A 21,473-nucleotide genomic window follows, 5' to 3' on the forward strand; every position below is an offset into this window, starting at 1 on the left:
TCCCCCTCCCCCTCCATCTCCATTTCCTACTTGTTCTGCTTCTCAGGAGAACCCTGACTAATACAGAAAGTCTTCAATGTAAACTTAGCCAAGGACAACAATAAATTGTGACTGAAATATACCTCTTAAAAATCCTGCTTAAGGTATGGCAAAGTTGAAATCATTACCCTCTGAATGCAAACTGTGTCATTTACCAAATGAGAGTATTACTATTTGTTGGGGCTCAAATTAGGTGGCATATAATAAAACATTGGGTAAGCTGCTGAAAATCTTTGTTATTAATTATAACTTTTATCTAAAGTAGCCCACAAATGATGATGACTGTAGCCGAAAGTTCCCACCTAAATGACTTTGCAATAATTGAAAATTGGGAGACCATTACCCCTCCCCCACAAACACACTCCAAACTTGTATTCACACTATGCACATGCTCACTACATACAAACACACAGATACAAACACACATAGACACTGACACATAAACACCAGTTTAGGGGAAAAATAATAAAGCTAACTGTTTATCTGTTAAAGATTTTTATTGTGCAGACTTGTAACCTTGAAGACATGCAGGATAAAAAAGTGTAAAATATATCAGTCAGCATATAAAATTTCAGCAATCTTTTGGACCAGCAATTGGTTTGCATGAGGGACTAAGCATCTATGTAGAACAGACATGTCTTGGAACACACAGTTTACGGATTGAATTACAAAGCCATTTCCCAAGTGATTTTCCTCACATAAAGATAAAATATCTTTACACTTAAAAAGTATGCAGTATAGCACATTTTAGTTATGTACACAGTTTAAAAGAAAAACTATGTCCATGCCAGTGTCTGTTTTAAATGCAAAATATCAAAGTAGGTAACAGGTTGGTAATTAGAATGTCAGAAAAACTAAAAGAGGCAAAAGTCAAGCAGAGTTCCAATAAGTGTAGGGAAATAAAAGCATAACTGAAGGTTTAACACCCATGGCAGAATCACAATATGAGCAGGAAGAATAAAAAGCTTTTGGATGTACCAGGCAGCTTTCTGTATGACTCAGGTTTACAGGTGAAATTCCTCAGTTTGAGTTCAGAAGAATTTGAACTTATTCCAGCAAATTACTTCACTCTTTTATGACTGCCTCCTCCCCCATCTTCTTTCTGAGCAAAGTGATGCTTGGATTAGGTCCAGAGCTCCTGGCCGGGGGAGGGGCCTCGTGTCACAGCATAACGGACAGTTGCAAGTGCTTTGCTCAGAAGGGGTCATGTTTGCAGCAACCCTGACAGTCTCACACAATGGCCTCCATTTTGACAGCCATTTCCCAGAGGCCCACTGATCAGCTGAAAAGGGAACACAATGTTGAGCCATTAAACCACCCCGGTGATGGATTAGTTTGGATTCAGGAAAGCGTGATTATTCTTGAAAATAAACGAAGCTGAATAGGCATGCTGACCTCATTGAGCTGATGAGAGGCAGGGAGAGTTGGCTTCCACTCCCGCCAGCCCAGAGAGGGCTCAGCCCATTCGTCCACTTTAATTCGTTTTATCGGGCTAATGTCAACCATACTCGCTACGGATATAGATGCTGCATGCTCGAGTGCAGACATGAGCGTTCCCGGACTCTAACTCAGAGTCAGAAACAAGCATGGAAAAGCAGGTCATGGATTTTCTAATTTTGGTCTTAGGGAGGCTGCTGACCTCCCTGAAGAAAGTGGATGAGTTAGCCCCGACTTGAAAAGGAAAATGTGAAAAACAGGAAGGCACTTAAGTCTCATTATCTGTATGACAAATATTCAAGCACAGAAAGTGTCATAGGTTAAAATTTCAAAAAGAATAAGGCAATAGTCGGATCATGAAACTGCAGAAGATTATGTTTTCTAACTTGTAAGGATCACTCGATCCCACTGGATTATTAAAATGAGTGGCAGTGATCCACTAACTCCTCAGATGGTGGGACAAGAGTTTGCTTATACTCTGCCCACACACTTGTGCTCTGAGTGGCTGTGGCCTGGAATTCTTCCCTTACCATGGAGTGCCCGACATTTTAGACCAGGCAGTTGAGGCTGTTGGTTCTTATTTTTTTCCTCTTCAGTTCTTCATATTTCTCTCAAATTATCTTTCAATAATATGTTCATATCTGAGCCGATAAAAAGATGATTGATCCACACATGAATAAAAAGGTAAGAAAAAAATTTAAATGGGTTTAAAAATTCAGACTGTCAAAAAAACAGATGAAGTAGCTCAGAAGAGACAAATAATGACTATGAAAACTGAGAAAGTGATTTCTTTGTTCCCAACCAAGATAATTCATTCATAAATTGCTGCTGTATTAGCAACTTGAAACTTGAAATCGGCACCAAGAAAATTAAAAGAATAAAACAAAAAGAATCAGGTATACTTCTCTCCTTCAAATGTCACTTATATTTCTTTCTGCATGTTGATGCGGATATTGCTGAATACTTTGCCAATAGCTTCAAAGAGCGGGTCGCAGAAGGTGTGTACGTAGATGGAATAGACACGGCTGATGCACTGAATCTCAATCAGGAAGCTCTTAATGCACGGTACAACTGCCCAGATGTGCAGGAAAGAGAGAATGGCGAAGTAGATGCCCCAGATGAGTGCCATCGGGATGCCAAAGAGCGCAGACAGCAAGCGGTAAAACCAGTATTTGGTCACAGTGAAGGTGGTGAAGCTGGCCTTCCAAATGCCATCAAAACTGTGTGTCCCTTCTGGTTCCGCAATCACATCTTCAAAGTCAATCTAAAAGGAAGAAGTGACAGAACGTGAGCATAGACTAGAAGAAAGGAGAAAAAAAACCCACTACGCACTATCCATAAACATATACTGTATTAGTTTTTATGCTCTAGTTCTGTGTGAGAAGTTTAAAAGCAACCAGTAGTATCAGCATCACTGGAACTCATTGGAAACGCTGATGTTTGGGCTTTGCTCACACCTTATTATATCTACGGTGGAGCCCAGGTGAACTTTTAAAATATTCTCCAGGTGTTTCTTTACCATGCAAAAGGTTGAGAACTACTGCTCTAGGGAAAACCAAATAGATCTGATTAAATTCCTTGCCTTAAAGTAAAACCCCACACCATGGATAAGGATACAACGCACTCAGTAAAATGTAAAGAACGTGACATAACTTTACTGGCTTCAAAGACACTCAATGTTAAGGAATAGTTACTTCATCATTGATGAATGGCTCTTAAACTACTCAATTAGCAGAATTACTTCAGGAAATTAGATCATGGTGAGCTGGAAGGCATCAAAAAGTTTTATGGTGTGTCGAGATTTGAGCAAGGCTTGGGAAATATGGTATGATTTGTAGAGAGAGAAAGAAAGAAGGGACCTTGAAAATGTGTCAAGCCCCAAAGGAATAAGCAAGGATGAGTACGGTAAGTGTCACAGGCAGAATAGACCTGTGTCACCAAGGCTAGAACGCCAGGTGGAGGCCAGACTAGATATTATGTTACAGACAGTGGGGTCTATTAAAGATGATGGAGCAGGGGAGCACAGCCACAATCAGTGCTTGTTTGTCAAGATGAATTTGACAACAGTGTGCAGACTTGGGGAGAAGGGAAAGAGATTCAAGGCAGGAAGGCTACTGCCGTCACCAAAGTGTGAGATGGTAGAGCCAAGCCTGGAAAAATGGTCACCAAAAAAAGAAAAAAAAAAGAGAGAGAGAGAAAAGAAGAGATTCTGGGGATATTAAGAAAAGAATCCACAGGATTTGGTTACTTCAAAACTAGGGGAAGAGAGGAACCTAAGGAAACACTGTGAGCTAGGGAGAACAGAGGTGACATTAAGAGCAAGAAGAGGCCGGGCGTGGTGGCTCACACCTGTAATCCTAGCACTCTGGGAGGCCAAGGCAGGTGGATCGCTCGAGGTCAGGAGTTCGAGACCAGCCTGAGCAAGAGTGAGACCCCATCTCTACTAAAAATAGAAAGAAATTATCCGGCCAACTAAAAATATATTCAGAAAAAATTAGCCGGGCATGCCTGTAGTCCCAGCTACTCGGGAGGCTGAGGCAGTAGGATCGCTTAAGCCCAGGAGTTTGAGGTTGCTGTGAGCTAGGCTGACGCCACGGCACTCACTCTAGCCTGGGCAACAGAGCGAGACTCTGTCTCAAAAAAAAAAAAAAAAAATTGGCAAGAAGAAAATTAAAAAGAGAAGGGAGTTTTTTCAAAAAAATTGAACAGAGCTTCACCTTTGAATTAAACAAACTGAGAGTAAAGTTTGGAATAAGGACAGCTACAAATATCAGTGTCTTAATGAACCTTGTAGCAGTCCCTTTTTGTGGTCAGTAGGAAGTAATCAAAGGAGTTTGCTGACACATCGCACTTAACAGCTACCAAATGCTTCTACAATGCATCATCTCCATGTGATCTGGGGTCTCAAACCCATCTGGGAAGGTGTTATTGTCGTTTTACAAAAGAAGACATGAAGGTTCAGAGAGGTGAAGGTGACGGGCTAAAGTCAAACACACAGCAACGACGGGGCCAGAATGCAAACTCAGACCCTTTGCCAGCAGTGTTCTCTCCCAGGTACATGTTCACTTAAACAATTAATTCTCAGGAGCTTTTATCCCTCTGCGAGGATTTATATAAATGAAATGAAGCATAGGATTAAGAACAAAATTACCTACAGAAAGGTAGGCAGAGCCTGCCCCACTGCTTGGCATGGCCACTATAGGAAGGGATCTAATGTAGTTGAAATCCAAACAAGCTGACAACTGCCAGCAGCAACTCAGGCCGGCTCAGGATTAGGGAATGAGGACTTGCATGACTCCTTGGAGCCGCTGTGCCAAAGAGCCACCTTTGATTCAACACAATAAAATGTCTTTTGGAAAAAGTACACGGTGCTTACCAATTTTTTAAGTTTATTTTCTAGAACATTCTGTCTCCTGATTTATTATCTGACGTTCTAAATAATATCATATGAAAAAAGTGGTATGGCCACAATTATGTAAGTGGAGTTAAATAGAATTATTGCCATTCTAATTTTTCTTCACCCATTTAGATCCAGACTCAGAGGTAAACATTTACTTGTGTGTTTTAAAAGGTTATAGGAAATATGTGACAAATTAGAGCAACATTTTAATGAAGTTTCTGGGCAACTTATTTAATTGTTTGCTATGGGGTTGTGTTCTGACACTGCATTCTTCCCAAAGCTATCAAAAATAAAGGCCTGTGGTTTTCCTTCAGTCCACTGCAAAATACCCAGAGAATTTTATTTTTTAAAAATGTCTTTGTTTTTTAAGAGGATTTGGTAAAATCATAATTAAAACACTAGAGCAGGTGTTCTTAACCTTGGGTCAATGGATGGGCAATGGTTGTCCATAAAAGCCTGGAAATGGGTACACACATTTGAGGGTATCATGGGAAATGATCCAACATTTTTATTAGAAAATAGTCTATTACCAAAGGAGCTTAGGAAGAACTTTACTGGGGACGGGGATTCCTACTTTATAGAGCAGACCCTAAGCTGTTCTGCCTTGAGATTCTTTTCCAAGGGAAGGAATAGTTATTAACATCTGTTGGCTGGCCATTATGATCAGACTGTTCTCATTTAACTCACAGCAACTCTGTAATATATTATTCCCATTTTATAGGAAAAATTGAGGTGAAGAAATGTTCATGAATTGTCCAGGAAGTGAATAAGATGTGGATTTGAGGTTTGAATCTTGTGGCAAAGATACTAACTCTTTCTTTAATACTGTACCACTTTGCAAAAATATTTTGCAAGTTTTCTCTAAGGCAAGCATTGTATTTCATAATTAAAAGACACATTAATAAAAAAGAGTTTGCTGAATTTAACCCTTCTGGTAACTGCAATAATTCCCACAGCATGGTCTCTGAGGACAGAATTATGCCATATATACAATGGGTCCTTACTGAAGATATCTATGAACATATGAGTGTAAGATTTCTTGATAATTTTATTTTTATAAGCATAAATATAAATACTTTTTTCAACGAACATACTGGAGATCTTTATGCTTTCTTTTTAGTTGCTTAGTAAATTTCTGAATGCCTAAGTCTTCAGTGCTTTCCAGAAACTACTAGTGAGCATGACTTACTCTCAAACATCCAAGTGAATTTAGAGCAGGTCTCCAGGGGTGGAAAGCATCATGTCCAAAATAACATGTTATATAAATATATTCATGTAGTTATTGCTGTTTTGGTCTTGAAAATTTAAGGTGGCTTGAAAGATTACTGAAAGTATAGCCAATTAGGTGTAGCCGAGAAAAAGAAAAGGCAGGTTAAGGGAAGAATAGAGTCAGAAATAAAAGCTTCGTTTCTCTCTATCTCCATTTATACAACAATAATTAGTATTAGAGAGATAATTTATGTAAAGTATTAGCATAGTACAGAGCACAGCAATATAGTGAATGCTCAATAAATAGTAGCACTGAAAAATTCCTTGTTCTTGGTGACTAGGTTTTTTTAATAGACAATATGCTGAAATTTAAAAAAATTTAAAAAAAAAGAAACTATCAGCTGTAAAGCACATAGTGGTTGTGAATTCAACCCCTACCAGTGGCTCACAAAACAACTAACTTCCATTTGTAATCATCTTCACCACAAGCCACTGAGATGCATGAAATTATTCCCATTTGACAGACGAGAATACTGCAGGAAGTTAAGAAATTATTCAATGTCCTGTAGATGCTAAGTGGCAAAGCTAGAACTGGTTATATTTCAAGTCTGTGCTCTTTTTGCCTATATATTCTCAGGACTACAAGCCTTTACAGTTGTCTTATTTGCTTAATTTTCACTCAATAGATACTTCATAAAACATTCTCATTTTGATCCTTAAAGGAATTATTCTTGTTGACATTTCTACTTCAAGTTAGGACATCTAGTAACTAGGATGTTTTGCATTTTTGGAACAGACGGTATTTTTATGGCCCTGAACAGTGTGTTCTCACAGTCCAGGGCACCCAGCCAAGGACTTGCACTCTAACTGGCAGATATGGAAACTGAGGCACAGAATTATAAAAATGGGCCAGACATTCTCAAGGTCCCGAGTGAATCAGTGGAAAAGCTGAAATTAGAACCCTAATTTCCTGATTCCCAGGCCTACATCCAGCCCTGCACTCCACACTTTTTCCCTGGGATCTTACTTACATCATCCTCCCCACGTACCTTCTCAGCCTGCCCGATTCGTGTCTCTAGTTCTCTTGTGAGTCTCTTACTGCCTTCTAAGACACTGACTTGAAAAGTACCTCTGCATGAGTTTAGGAGAAATAGCCTTTGCACAATGTGAACACGAACATTTTTGTACATCTACCTAGGGTGAAAAAAACTGGGAGGAATATTTTAAAAAGTATCCTCATACATTTTGACATGTATTCAGAATGCAAACCCAACAAGGCTCTGCTAAATGACCAGTCATTCTATTTAAGGCAGTTCAAAATTCCACATCAATTCAAAGCACAGTTGATTCAGTAGATTCATAGATATTTAAAGGTAAAGAGATTCTTAAAGAAATGGAATCACATTTGAGATAGAGAAACTGATGATCAATGCTGTCAGATGACTAGATCAAGGATACCTTCCCATTTAATGGCAGGCACAGGATTGGAACTCAGGCTTACAAACTCTACTGAGCTCTTCCACGCCTGCTTGCTATCACCATACATCCTTCATCAGTGTGGCTGCTACATTTTGGAGGCTTGCATCTTAATATAAGCATCGTCTTGCTCTTAAGAGGTCCTGCAGGTCTATTTGTTGAGTGAATGATGGTGCCTCTTTCTGATAACCACCAATGTGCTCATTGTTCATATGAACCATCAGTTTGATTTATTTATCACTAAAAAAACAATCACTCTTGAGTCCCATTTCCTAAGAGACTCACTCCACTTTTCCCTCTACAACTGCTGGTCTTGCCTGGAGAAGCACTTTATCTGCTCACTTAGATTTTGAGCAGAACAGGAATTAGAAATTTGCTTTAAAAAAAAAAACAAAAAACACACCCAAGGAGTGCAGGTATCATTTGGTTTCTTAGAATGGGAGCTACTCTACTCCTCCAAGAACTGATTTTCTGTTCTGTAATCTATGGAACAAGTTACTCTTCTGACAGGAATTATTATGCAGACCTAAAGATCAAAAGCATAAATGTGCTTCAGTGATATTTCTGTGTCTTAACAGATGCTGTATAAGGAGTCAACAGTTTATATTACTAGATTTTTATAAATGACGTTAAATACCTTTGTGCAATACTGGCTTATGATGTTACACTTTCAGAAACATGAGTTAACAAAAATCTAGCAGCAGACATCAAGAAAAGCAATCTGTTTTCTTGTGTTTTGATAATACTTGGCGGATGCAGTAAATCTCAGAAGATTTCATCCTGTTAAATGTGTCTGAAGGCAATATTTTAAAAACAGGTTATATGTACACAGGATTGAAAAAAACATAGGATCATTCTTTTTGTCTCAAAATCTGGACATTTTATTTCTCAATAATGAATTTTCAAGAAGGAAACTTTAAGTACATTTAGGATTTCATAAGCAATGATTTTATATATTTTGTTTATATTGGGAAAATATATAGTTAGACTATGAGTGGAAATTGGATATATACATACAAAACACACACACAAACACACACACACACACACACACACACATTTACATAAGACTTGTCGGTTGCCTGCCCAAAACTCACAGTTCCATTTCTCTGCCAACAGGATCCTAATTGATTCAAGTAACAGCAACAATCCTTTAATCTCAGAGATATGTCACAATTGGTTGAGACTTGCCGTGGTAACATTTGTCTTCCTGGTGAGTGATAGCTTAGGGTAGACATGTGACTCAGTTCTGGGGCCAGTGAGACCTAAGTGGAAGTCAGCTGGGCGGGACTTCCAGGAAAGCTTTGTCTTCCTTATGAAAAGAGACAGAGGCCTGTGGCGTGGCTCTTTGCTCCTTTCATCCCACTTAGAATATGAGGTGCTGCCTATGTTGTGATCGTGAGGTGACGAGCGTGATTAAAAGGCCAAGAAAATAGAAAAGATGCTACTTTTGCTATTATCAAGCTACTGAAACAATGTCAGCAGCTTTTCCTTATGTGACACATGTATGCCCTTATTTTTAACCACAGCTGTTCAGGTTTTTAGTTACCTGTAGCAGAAAGCACTTGTAAAATACTCTTTCCTCTTGGTTTGTGTAGTAGGTGTACATTTCCTCATTTAGAATTATGAGTTCAATTTCTGACCTCAACATATCTTTCCAACAGTATGGGATTCTTACCACAATACGCTGCCTAACCTGTATCAGAAGATGTTCACCTTACACTAATATTAGTTTTAGCAATGCATAAATAGGATGATAAATTTACTATAAAGGACACAAACTAATAACAAATTAACATATTTTTTCGTTTAGGAAAATCACACTTAGATGTGCTTGCGAGCATTTCAGGGAGCTCCTAAAGTGCTGGATGGCATCTAGACACTGGTGGATAAATGAATAGAACTATTTTTTGAAAAGTTTTCTTAAAGCCATAAATGTTATTGGACAAGGATGATGGCCATTATTTAATTACAAAAAACATACAAATGGACAATAGAAATCCTAATTTATTTTCATTATTCTAAACCTAGTCTAAACAAACACATTTTTAAAAATCAAATACATACTTCTAAAATCCTAACATATGTGCCAAACCCAGTCATACAGAAAGAGGGTTTAGACCAATTTCAAATCCCCTTCTTTGTTCCCACACATACTTCCAACATGTTGAGCTGCCTTTGAAGTCGATGGAATAAATGTTGTGCATGAACGTGTGGGTGCAGAGGACATTGAGAAATAGCACAATTAAATGTTACCAGAACGCAAGAACTTTGCTCTAATACCCATGTGTTTTCTCAGGAGCAAGGCTGACTGGGTCAAGCTGGCACCACTGGGGAAAAGGCTGCAGTGCTTTTGCAGCTGCTACTGCAAACTGGAGGCCCAGGGTTTCCCAGAAAGATCCACCCACAGTTCTAGGAAAATGTAAATCTCGGGTGAGAGATTTGACTTGCACTCTTGGGCTTGAACATTGGCTCCCTTGCTGGGGGGAGTGGGGGGAGATGCTAAGCAATTTCATCTTGTGGAAGTGCATAGGATTATCTCCCAGCAGAAAAGCAGAGGGCTGCATTGCTAAGCAGGGTTTCAAGCTGAAAGGACAGAAAGGTGGATATTTATCAACTTCTGTGAGTGAGTGAAGAGAGTTGGGGTGTGGGCTGGTGGGTGTGGGGCGGGCGCCTGCAGTCACGGGCCTGAGCTTCCAGCTCAGACCCTAGTGTCTCTTTGGACTGACCTCTCTCTTGTTGCTAACCAGGCATTACAGAGGCCTCAGAATATTTTACATTTATAGTGCCCTATTTCACTTATCTGCTTCCCTTCACAAACTTGTGAAGTTCTAGGTTATTTCATAATAAGAATAGTAAAGTCTTTTATTTCCCCACTAAGGAAAGGGCACTTGACTAATAAATGACTGGACCAAGACCAGGACCTAGGGAGGGTCCCTGTCTGTTGTAAACATCCTGTTATCCTCCGTAAACCTAGTGGTACTATGCACATATTAATTAGCATGTAAATATTTCAACAGATATATTTTGAAGGAGGTATAAATGCCCATTGAAAGCATGTAGGCATGTATAACATATCACTAACAGTAATATTATCTCTTATGAATTCTTTGCCTGGTATCACAGGTGCACTTTGATTTATGTATTTATTTATTTATTTGGCATTCCCTTTTATTCCAAATGATTTTCTTATTCACCATAGCTCTAAAATACCATCACCATTCTCAAAATGCAATGGAGGTTATCATTTAGGTGACTTGGGCAATTCAAGCTCAGAAGTTTTGACCTTTAAAGAAAAATGCTTTAGAAAAATATAGATTAAATCATTTGCTTTTGGAGACAGAGTCTCACTCTGTTACCCCAGCCAGAGTGCAGTGCCATCATCATAGCTCACTGCAACCCCAAACTCCTGGACTCAAGCAATACTCCTGCCTCAGTCTCCCAAGTAGCCGGGACTATAGGTGCACACTGCCATGCCCAGCTAATTTTTCTATTTTTTGTAGAGAGAGGGTCTCACTCTTGCTCAGGCTTGTTTCAAACTCCTGAGGTCAAGCAATCCTCCTACCTTGGCCTCCCGGAGTGCTAGGATTACGGGTGTGAGCCACAGCACCCAGCCTAAACCAGGTTTTTTGCTTGGTTGGGTTTTTCCCCCATGATCTCCAGTTGTCCTCATGTGTCATTAATGGACTGCAGGCATCGGAGTGGAAGATATATTCTGAGGCAAGAGACTTACAGAGGCCTTGGAATATAAATAACTCACATTGTAGAGTATTATATGCCTCAACGGATTTACCCTCTCATCCTGTAAGAAGGCAGGTATTATTTTCCCCCACTTTACAGATTAGGAGACTGAGCCTCAAGGGAGATTTCGTGATTGGACCAAATCCAGGATTTTGGTCTCTTGGTTCCTCCTTCCGTTCTCGCTCCACCATATCAGTCTCTCTAACCCCAAACCAAATTCCTGTTCTGTTTATGCAACGCTGCTCATTCAAATAGAAACATAGAAATTTCTGAACCCAGAGGCTCTGGTTGCTCTCTGTTGCCTACACCCATAAGTCCCCTCCAAACTATTCATAACAGACAGTGCCTCCTCTGACTCAGCAAATAGCCATTTCCACCAAAGAAAGGGTATGTGATCCAAGCAACAGGATGTGACTGGCTTCCTTCTGCTCTCAGCCTCCACTTCCAGCATTACGCTCAGTCCCCAACCACCCAACTTCTCTGGCCAGGACCTTTTGGTCATTTGACCATGGCCTACCAGGGTCCCCACCTCCTTGACATTTCTTTCTGACTTTTCATGGTTTACTGTAACATCATACTTTTCCCTTATTCCATTCCTTTGGGGTCAATCATTCTCAGACATGAGTATACTCAAGAAATGTCTGAGAATGCTTGTTAAAATGCATATTCCTGGGCCTTGAAATTCTGAATCATTGGCGTGAGGGGAGGGTCCAGGTATCTGTATCCCCTCCCCACCTTTGATGCAGGTAGTCTGGGGAGGACACGTTGAGAAACAGAAGTTGCCTTGGGCTTCATTCTCTGCCAGGCAAGAGGATCTGAAAAATCTGGCACTCAGATCTGAGTGAGTGTGATAATCCTTTACTGTGTTGCTTTTGAGATGCATTTTTAGAGGGCAGTATGGTGTCTTGGTTAATAGCATGGAGTCTGCGTTTGAATCTCTGCTCTGCTGTGTTGTCTCATCTAAATTGCTAAACCTCTCTGTGCCTTAGTTTCTTATCTGTCAAATGTGGACAGAAGAGTACCTACTCCTTAGGGTTGTTGTTCTGAGTATTAAATGAGTTAACTTATGCAAAATGTTTAGGCCAGTGCCTGCTACATCAGGAACTACATCAAGGGCTCTGACCCATGCGCTCCAACCAGGAGAAGTGGGGAAATGTCAGGGACTTCAGTAACAGTACCAGGAAGATGGAGGAGATATTTTGGAAAAGGAGAACATTTTGGCCTTCCTGAAATCATTTTGTGGAGGTGACTGCTTATTTTGCATTCACCATTAAGTGAGCAAGAGAGATTAGCTCATCTCTAGCGAGTCAACCAGCCTTCTGGAGTTCATTATAAGGCACACAGTGACCAATATGCCTTGGGGAGACAATGCCCCAGCTGATGAGGACATGGATGTGTCAGAGAAATCTGCACCAGCACCACATATAAGAGACTTTCTTTGCTTTGAATTAATTCCTTTTCATCTTATTCCTCCTTTCCTTTTGTTTGAAGGCAACCACCAGGTTTCTCCATCTTTTACTCTTCTGAGGAGGTATTAAATAGGTAGTATGAATTATCCTGGGTTTTTTTTTATTTCAGCATATTACGGGGGTACAAATGTTTGGATTACATATATTGTCTTTGCCCCACCGGAGTCAGAGCTTCAAGCATGTCCATCCCCCAGACAGTGTGCACCGCACCCATTAGGTGTGTATATACCCATCCCCTCCTCCCCCTCCCATCTGCCCGACACCCGATGAATGTTATTACTATTTGTGCACTTGAGTATTGATTAGTTAATACCAATTTGATGGTGAGTACATGTGGTGCTTGTTTTTCTATTCTTGTGATACTTCACTTAGTAGAATGGGTTCCAGCTCTATCCAGGATAATACAAGAGGCGCTAGATTACCATCGTTTTTTGTGTTATACTTTGAAAATTTAAGCTAAATCCCCCTGCTTTAATAACAAAGATACCCATTTCTAGTTCACATCCTGTTAAGCATTGAATTGCATTCCCCTCAACCAGCTATATTGAAATTCTAATCCCCAGCACCTCAGCATGTGACCTTATTTGGATACAGGGTCACTGCAGATGTAATTAGTTAAGATGAAACCACACTAGAGTAGGGTGAGCCCCTCACTGAATATGACTGGTGTCCTCATAAGAAGATGGTCGCGTGAAAACACGGGGAGAGGGCCACTGGCATTGGAGGCACACGCTGGAGTTAAGTAGCTGCAATCCAAGGAACGGCAAAGATTGCCAGCAAACTCACAGTGACCAGGAAGAGAAAAGGAAGGATTCCCCTATAGGTTTCAGAGGGAGCATGGCCTTGCTGACACTTGAGTTTGGACTTCTAGCTTCCAGAAACATGAGACAATAAATTTGTGTGGCTTTAAGCTGCACAGTTTGTGGTATTTTGTTAGGGAAACCCTAGGAACTGCATACACATTCCCTATGAAGTTGCTAAAAATTATCCTCAATGATACGAGGAGGTAGGGGTTCCAGAGCATTCATACCTCTCTGTGGAGGGGACCATTTCTTATGGGAATCCCAGGTGGGAACCTAAAACCACAGTTGAGACCAGAGCCATGAGCCTGCTTCAGGGACCTGGAACCTTCTCTCTTGTACACACGGCCTCACGTGCTCATTATTGCAAAAAACATCTAGTTGAAGATGGCTCAGCGCAGAGCAAGTTGTACATCTCTTGATTTCTTTTTCCTCCTCAGGCTTCTGGTGTCAATTTGGTGGCACTTCTTGACGCTGAGTGTTACCACACGAGTGACATTGAACAGTGAAGAGTGTAAAAATAGGCCAAGCAAGGGCCAGCGATAGCATGGAGACTGGGCAATTAGTTAGTGAACTTGAACAGAGAGGAGCAATACCTCAGGGGCACTGGTGTTTCCCATCTTTGAGGACAAATTACTGCAGCCCTTCAAAGACTGCAAGTTCCGTCCCAAATGGAAAAATCCTGCCTTGTTTGATGCACGGAAATCTTATTTTATCCAAACGTGCAGTTCCAAGGATTCATCCAGAGCCCTGGTTTGCTCACGAATGTCTGTGTTTACACTTGAGAGTTTGTTATTCTTTAACCTTCTGGGCGTGTCATGGGACAGACATGAATGATTACCACGCTAAAGAAAATAAAAGCTCTTTCTTTTCTATCAAAGACACAAGAAAAGGAAATGTCTTCATCATTTTCAGGCTACCCATTGGTCTGTGTACACGTTTGTTTGAACCAGAGCTTTTTAAACACTATTAGCTTCTTTTCAGTTTCCACAATACACTTCCTGACAGCAGAGCTTGTTTCCTACCATTCAGTGAAGTCAAACGAGGGTTACTAATAGCTTTCGTCTTACCTCACTGCTGGAATATTTTTCCCTCCAGTGCTTCGAGTCTGTTTATTAAACAAATAGAAAATGAATGAAATAAATCTCTGCAGGTTTGAACACTGCTTGGCAAGTGAGGAAAAAGATATACACTAGAGTTCTCGCAGGGTCTAAGCAAGGACAACCACAGCGCATTATACAGAATTATGTGATATATTACATAATGTGGCTGTCAAGACATAGCCCCCCACGGGGTTTCTCTACTTGGGCACTATTGGCATTTGGGGCCCAATAATTCTCCATTGTTGTGGTGGGAGTGGGGCACTGCCCTGTGCACTGCAGGGTGGTTATCAGCCTCCCTGTTCTCTACCCACTGGAGGACCGTGGCACCCCCAATTGTGATAACAAAAAATGTGTCTAGTCAATGCCAAATGCCCCCTGGAAGGGGAGGCAAAATTGCCTTGATTGAAAACCACTGCTCTAGCAAATTGGAAGATGATGTGATAAGACAGAGCCTGAAGTTTAGAGATATTTATAGCCTAGAATGCTTGCTTATTTATTGTAGGCACTTTTGGTTTGCAGTACTGTGGCCTTGTGAGTTCATTCATTCATTTATCGAGTTACATACGAAGCACCTACTTTTTGAGGGTGGAGTGAGTGAAATGAGGAAACAGGCCCAGGACAAGGTGGATGAGCTGGCTGTGGGCCACTGAAAAGGGGCAAGTGTCAGTAAAACAGAGATGACCTCTGGCCACCCAAGCTCACTCAGGAGCCGTTACCAAGGAGGGGCAATGTCCTGTGCACTCTTACTTTTAAGGCAATAGAGGAAGTCATTTTCTTACCTGCTTCTCCAAATCACTAACCTCTAGAATTTAGTCTGGAATCTTGAATAATTTCTCCCAGGACAATGCCTCAGGCCCTTTTCTGCCTTGGGGTCTTCCCACTTGCTGTTGGTTTTGCTTGGAATCCTCCTTCTACCACTCTTCCCTGGCTAACTCTTAGTTATTCCTAATGTCTTAACCTAAATGTTCTTGCTTCAAAGACTTCTTTCTGGCCTCCACCCTCTTTTTTCACTTGAGGCCTTTTTTTTTTTTTTTTTTTTAATCCAGCCTACCACAGGTTTACTCTAGTGGTGTCACTTTGTGTATTTGGTTATTATTTCTGGGACTAGACTGTAATTTCCCTGGAATGCAATAGATACTAAATTAATATTGGTTGAATAAATGAATGAATTAGTGAATATTGCTATTTGCTAAGTTATTTTTCTCTCTTTCTTCTATTTACAGCAACACTCTCCTTTGGGAAGGAGAGTTTTGAATGTGTTATTACCTGGCCCAATGCATTCATTGATTGCATTGATTTATTCTAACCCAGGCATAATTTTGGTAAAAGGGTGAACAAAAGGTGACTAATCATAGGGAAAACAGATTAAGTTTTTGCTTATCATAAGATTTAGGTTCACATCTATAGAATTTAATATAGCTCTGCCCAGGGAACTGATGATGATTTCTTTAAGAATGCTTAGGTGGTCTGGAATTCAAACACCTTCATGTTTGCCTTCAGAATCATATAGCTAGGTGTTAAGTGATGGGATTAAAACCATGCAGGGCCTTAAATGCTAAGCTTTATATGGGCCAGAGAAACAGACTCTTTACAGCTGGGTAATGGGAAAATTTGACTCAAAGTAATAGTGCTTCTGTCCTGTAGCTCCTTAGTCATCCAATCCTGTTGCTCACAGATGGGCAGTTAAAAGAACTTCAGAAATGTGGCCACATGAACTAGGTGAATTTGACAACCGTCAGCACTCAGAAAGTCTAAGCGTTTTCTATTTAGCTAGACCTTTTTAAGACTATTGCTCTAACGGAAGTTGCCAGTAATTATGCATTTCTCTGTTATGTGAACTAAGATGAATTGGCTGGTTGCAAAAAGAAAAAAAGATACTGAAAGTTTGTAGCCAATTTTGGAACTGATTTTCTGATCCACCTTGGAACACAAACAGCCAATTTGGGGCCAGGGCAATCCAAGGGAGGACCACAGCGTCTGAGCCCGGATCAGAAGAGGAAATGAACTCCAGCCCTCGTCTTCTTCAGTACCAAACATTTATTTACGGAACATTTGCATTCAGTGTGCCATCTGCTGATAGCTCAGTATTTCGAAGATGATTTAATTAAATCTCACAGTCTGAATAGTAAGAGTAAGGATGCCAATTGGTAAAATCTAGGAAGAGGGTAATAAAAATACTGCTGATGAGAGGTCTTCCGCCATTCTCGTGTGGCCTTTCTGCACTTTTACAGGCTTCCGCTTTCTTATGAACACTGATCATCGGGAATCTCATCATTTTATAAACAAAGGTGACTTAGATATTATCTGCTTCTACATCTTGATTTTTATAGATAAACATACTGCTGTCCACAGAGTGTAAGTGATTTTTCCCAAGGCCCACGGTAACCTTATATGTTTGTGTTCAAGAGAGGACTAGAATTGAGATTTACTCTGAGACTCAGTTTCCCCATCTGCTCTGAGGAGTGATTGGCATCAGCAAAGCACTTCTCAGTGACTTGGGGTCTCTTTTCTGTGCCCGGTACTGGAGAAATGGATGACACCTGCCTGTCCCTGGGTCCCGTGAAGCTCCCTGTGACCGCGGGCACTGCAGGAATTTTGCTGCACCATTAGGAGACAAACCAGCGCCTGCTGCCAGCTCCATCCCTGGTACGCCTGGCCATGAACCCAGGTAGGAAAAGGGGGACGGGAATGACATTCTGGTGCTCTAATCAGCTGATCTTCCTTTTGGGGAGAATAGAAAGAACAGGCAAAGGAAAGGGAGAAACAACAGAGCTGATGATATAAGCAACATGAAATTTATCTTGTGTACAAAGTATATCTCACGCAGTTGCTACTGCAGAGCTCCAGAATTTTTCTTTTTTAGACATGGGGTCTTGCTATATGTCCCAGACTGGTCTCAAACTCCTGGGCTCAAATGATCCTCTAGTCTCAGCCTCCTGAGTAGCTGGGACTACAGGTGCCCTGCTCAGAAAGTATCTTTTATAATAGGAGTGACAAATGTCATATTCTGATAAAAATGCTAAGGACTTCCCCAAATGAGGACCTAGTGAAGTAATAATTACCCCACTGTAGCCCTCATGGTCCTGAAGGTCTTAACGTGATACATTGTTTTATTATTAAGAAATTCTGAGAGTCTAAACCAGACTCAATTCTGGCTATACATTAGTATCACCTGTGAGTCTTAGAAAAAGAAAGAATACATAGGGCGAGTTCCACCACAGACCAATTAAATCAGGATTTCTTGAGGTGGAGTGCGCACGACAGGGATTTAAAATGTTCCCTGGATGATTTGCAGCCAGGGTAAAGCATCACTGGCCTGAATCCACAGAACAGCCTCCCTGGGAGAAGCTGGAGTCTCTCATGGGTTTCTGTCACAATAGGGGTTTATGCAGGCTGCAAAGTTGTGTGAATATGCAATGTGTAGGAGGGAGTGGATGGGCAGGCTTGCCATACAGATAATGGTTCATGCTGACCTTTTGCTACATACAATGCATGCATTTTGCAGTGTTCTGCTTTCAGATGTTTACCACTTACATTCTCAACTACTGATTAAAACGATGCCACATCAACTCCTCTCGGCCCCGAAACAAACCAGGTATCCCGCTGGATATATAGAGGACAGTGTTTATACATATCCCTATGCTTAATTATGAGGTTGTGTGTAAAGGTTCTTATACACCAAGTCATAATTGTAGACGCAGATTTGAGAAGTTATACAGGCAAGTAAGGAATTTAACACACAACTATTATAAAACAACCTCTGGTGGCACATTCCTGAGATTAACCACTCTTATTACTTGGAAGTTCTTCTTCCACATAACCTATTTTTTTTTTAAAGCTAAGCATGCCAGCCTTTCCTCTTATTTCTTGTCTTGAATGGTGTTTGTGTCTAAGCAGTGTTTTTTTTGTCTCATAATAATCTGGCAATAACCAAAGGTAATTGTCATTTCATGTTCCCTTCCAACCCTTCCAACACATCATCTACACAAAAACGACCCTCCCAGCCTGACCTGGGGGTTTCTCTTTACTCCTTATCACCTTCCTTTTGCTCTTCCCTAGGACTTCCGTGCAATCTCTACCTCCCTCTTAAGATCAAAACAGGAACCTGTTCTTAATAAGTTTGACCTATAGTAAATAAGGTAGAGAACCTTGTATGTTGATATTCCTTTAGAAAAATTTCATCATGCTTCTTTTTTTGTCATTAAATTATTGAGATGTTTAATTTTCTGGAACAATTCACAGACTTGGTTTGGGTCCTCAGTTGTTCTAAGGGTACCCAGTTGGCATGTGGATTCATTCAACGGTGTGTTTACAGTAGTGATGCTCAACCTGGAGATCTTGGCCCCTTGGGGGCTGTGGAATTATTCCAAGGGGTTTTCATTTTCACTATGCTGAACCAGCATCTTGGTTTTCCACATCACAGGCTCCCACAAAAATAGGATTTTCTTATTTTTTACATGTTTACCTATTTATATGTTTACCTACTTAGTGTCTGTTTTATTTCAAGTCCTTTAACATTATCTCACTTTGCATTGGTCTTTATCTTATTTTTGTAGGCTATTTGTAACTTGTCAAAGTCACTTTGATATTATTTTTATCATAGATGTTAAAAAGGTCATTGTAATTAGTGTCATTTTTAAGTTGAGCGCCCTCTTGTTCACTCCAGTCTCTAATAAAATATTAAATATTAAATGTGTTCACTCCAGTCTCTGATAAAATATTAAATGTGCCAGGGGTCCTGGCTGTATGTTGGATACCAAGCCACACCCAAAATTCACATTACACATCATCACTCTTTTTTGATGGCTACTTTCTAGTTTTACTGATTCTTGACTGAATAATGATCATAGTATTTTATACTTAGCCTGTTGATAGAGAAATGATTTGGGATCAGATTGATGAGTTTTAGTTTTATACATAGTGTAGTAAATTCACTTCCTATCACAGAAGACAGAAGGAAGCATATCTGGGGAAAGAGTTGACATTTATTTCTCTTGGCACAGACACCAATAATGGAGTGAATGATGCCTGACCCCTTCCAGGGACATTTAAGTGTTTTGCCTAGTTCTATTTTTCTTTCTTTTTTTTTTTCTGAGGAGAGATCTGAGATCTATGAGGCAACTTTTAAGGTGAAAAGAAATTTCCTTGCTGTTGAAATAGTGGATTAACAGTCACCACCACCTAGCAAGTGAAATCTCAGAGCTCTGTGTATTTAGTGTCCAGTAGCAGTAACGCCAAAGGGGAAAGGAAGAAGAGGCTTGCGTTTCCCAAAGCTATTGCCTCCACCAGGTGTGGAAGGTTTTGGATTTTTCTTTAGGGCTGTCACCTGGTCTAATCATTTCTCTGAATCAATCTTGTTCAGAGATAGATGGGTGGGGTGGGGTGGTTCAATCGGGAGTCCTTTCTCCCCTGTCTTGGCAGGGGAGTTCTCAGGTGGCCTGAGATCCAGCTCTCCCACCTCCACACTTGTGGCCCAAAGGACAATGCCAAGCAGCAGCCGAAGGCATCCCTTGGCATTCTGGGCATTTCCCTGCCCTGCCTGCCAGATGCTTAGGAGATTAGCCTTATCCTCCAGGGACCTGGGAGACTGTCTAGTAGCCACAGCTCACTTACTGGAAGGCTCAGAAGAGATGTATTTGTGCCTTCCTAAACCTGGAGATTACAAAAATATTAATGATGAATATTTTAAATATATACACATATTAGAATATATTTTCTCTTTACCTTAGTATCTAGAGTGAATGTTTTTGGATTTATTCATTAATTTTCTGGATGTTTTTTCTTACAAGTTTCTAAATGTGGCCAATACAGATAAGCAGCAAAAGAAGACGCTCAGTAACGAGTCCTACCGTTGTCTTTTCATTCATGGCGGACATTAAATTACTTAAAAAGGAATTTCAGCACGTCCATTCAATTTGGCATCCGTCGTCTGATGGCTGACTCTGAATGGAGCCCTGGAGTGGGCAGTGGGAGGCCACAGAAGTGAGGGGGACATTGCCCTGCTCTGAAGGACTCCGGCATAGAGTGGGGACAGAGGAGAGAGAAGGGAGTGGACAGTGAAGGGCAGTGAACCAGAAAGGTTGGAAAGCTTTGAGAAATGCTGCAATAGAGATGAAAACAAAGAGGAGAGTGGCCAGTTGTGAGGAGGCCCAGTTATCCGAGGCAAGCTCCGGTGGGGGCTGAGGTTCTCAGGCAGCTCTGGTGCAGTAGGGCTCATGACACACTTCCTGCTGGGGGCAGAGTTGGTGCTTCCCAAATGGTGGTTGAATGGCCTTTCAATATGGCACACTATGTGAGAATGACTCTCATTCCTACCTTTACATTTAGAGAAATAGAGGGGCCTATCCAAAATAGCTTGGTGAATTGCTGGTTATTAACTGTTTTAGACAATTTCTCTTCCTACTAAAAAGCTTGACTCTCAGGAACAAGTAAGGGAGAAAGATCTGTGTCTCTAAGCAAAATAATTGGCAATAAAATCTAATGAATGCAATTCCATTCCGTTTCCTTGACATATTTTGGTATGTCCATTTCCAGCCATGTATTATGGCTAATCATATAGAAGAGGCAAAGAGTGAGCCATGATTGATGGAATATTTAAATTGTTCTTCCAAGAGACCAATGGTGCCTTGTAAAATGCACTATTAAGTCATTCCTTGCTTCTGGCATTTGTTTTTGAGAACAAATATGTAATTACTAGGGAGGAAGTCTCAGAGAAACTGTTTGCAGGATTCAATAGGCATTTCTCCTAGCAGCATAAAACTAAAGTTTTTCTCAACTGTTCCCTGTTTTTACAATGTGT

General features: G+C 40.7%; 1 protein-coding gene across 3 annotated transcripts in view; it reads right to left on the minus strand.

Moving 5' to 3' along the window:
• Nucleotides 1–524: 524 nt before the first annotated feature.
• The window catches only part of CAV1 (caveolin 1), a 32,674-nt gene continuing 11,725 nt past the window's right edge, over nucleotides 525–21,473 (minus strand). For all 3 annotated transcript variants that reach the window (XM_045564812.1, XM_045564813.1, XM_045564814.1), the window contains exon 3: nucleotides 525–2,740. In XM_045564812.1, coding sequence (XP_045420768.1) covers nucleotides 2,399–2,740 — 342 coding nt within the window. In that variant the 3' untranslated portion in view covers nucleotides 525–2,398. The remainder of the gene's footprint in view (nucleotides 2,741–21,473) is intronic.

Source organism: Lemur catta, chromosome 11 (genome assembly GCF_020740605.2).
Source record: "Lemur catta isolate mLemCat1 chromosome 11, mLemCat1.pri, whole genome shotgun sequence".
Lineage (NCBI taxonomy): Eukaryota > Metazoa > Chordata > Mammalia > Primates > Lemuridae > Lemur > Lemur catta.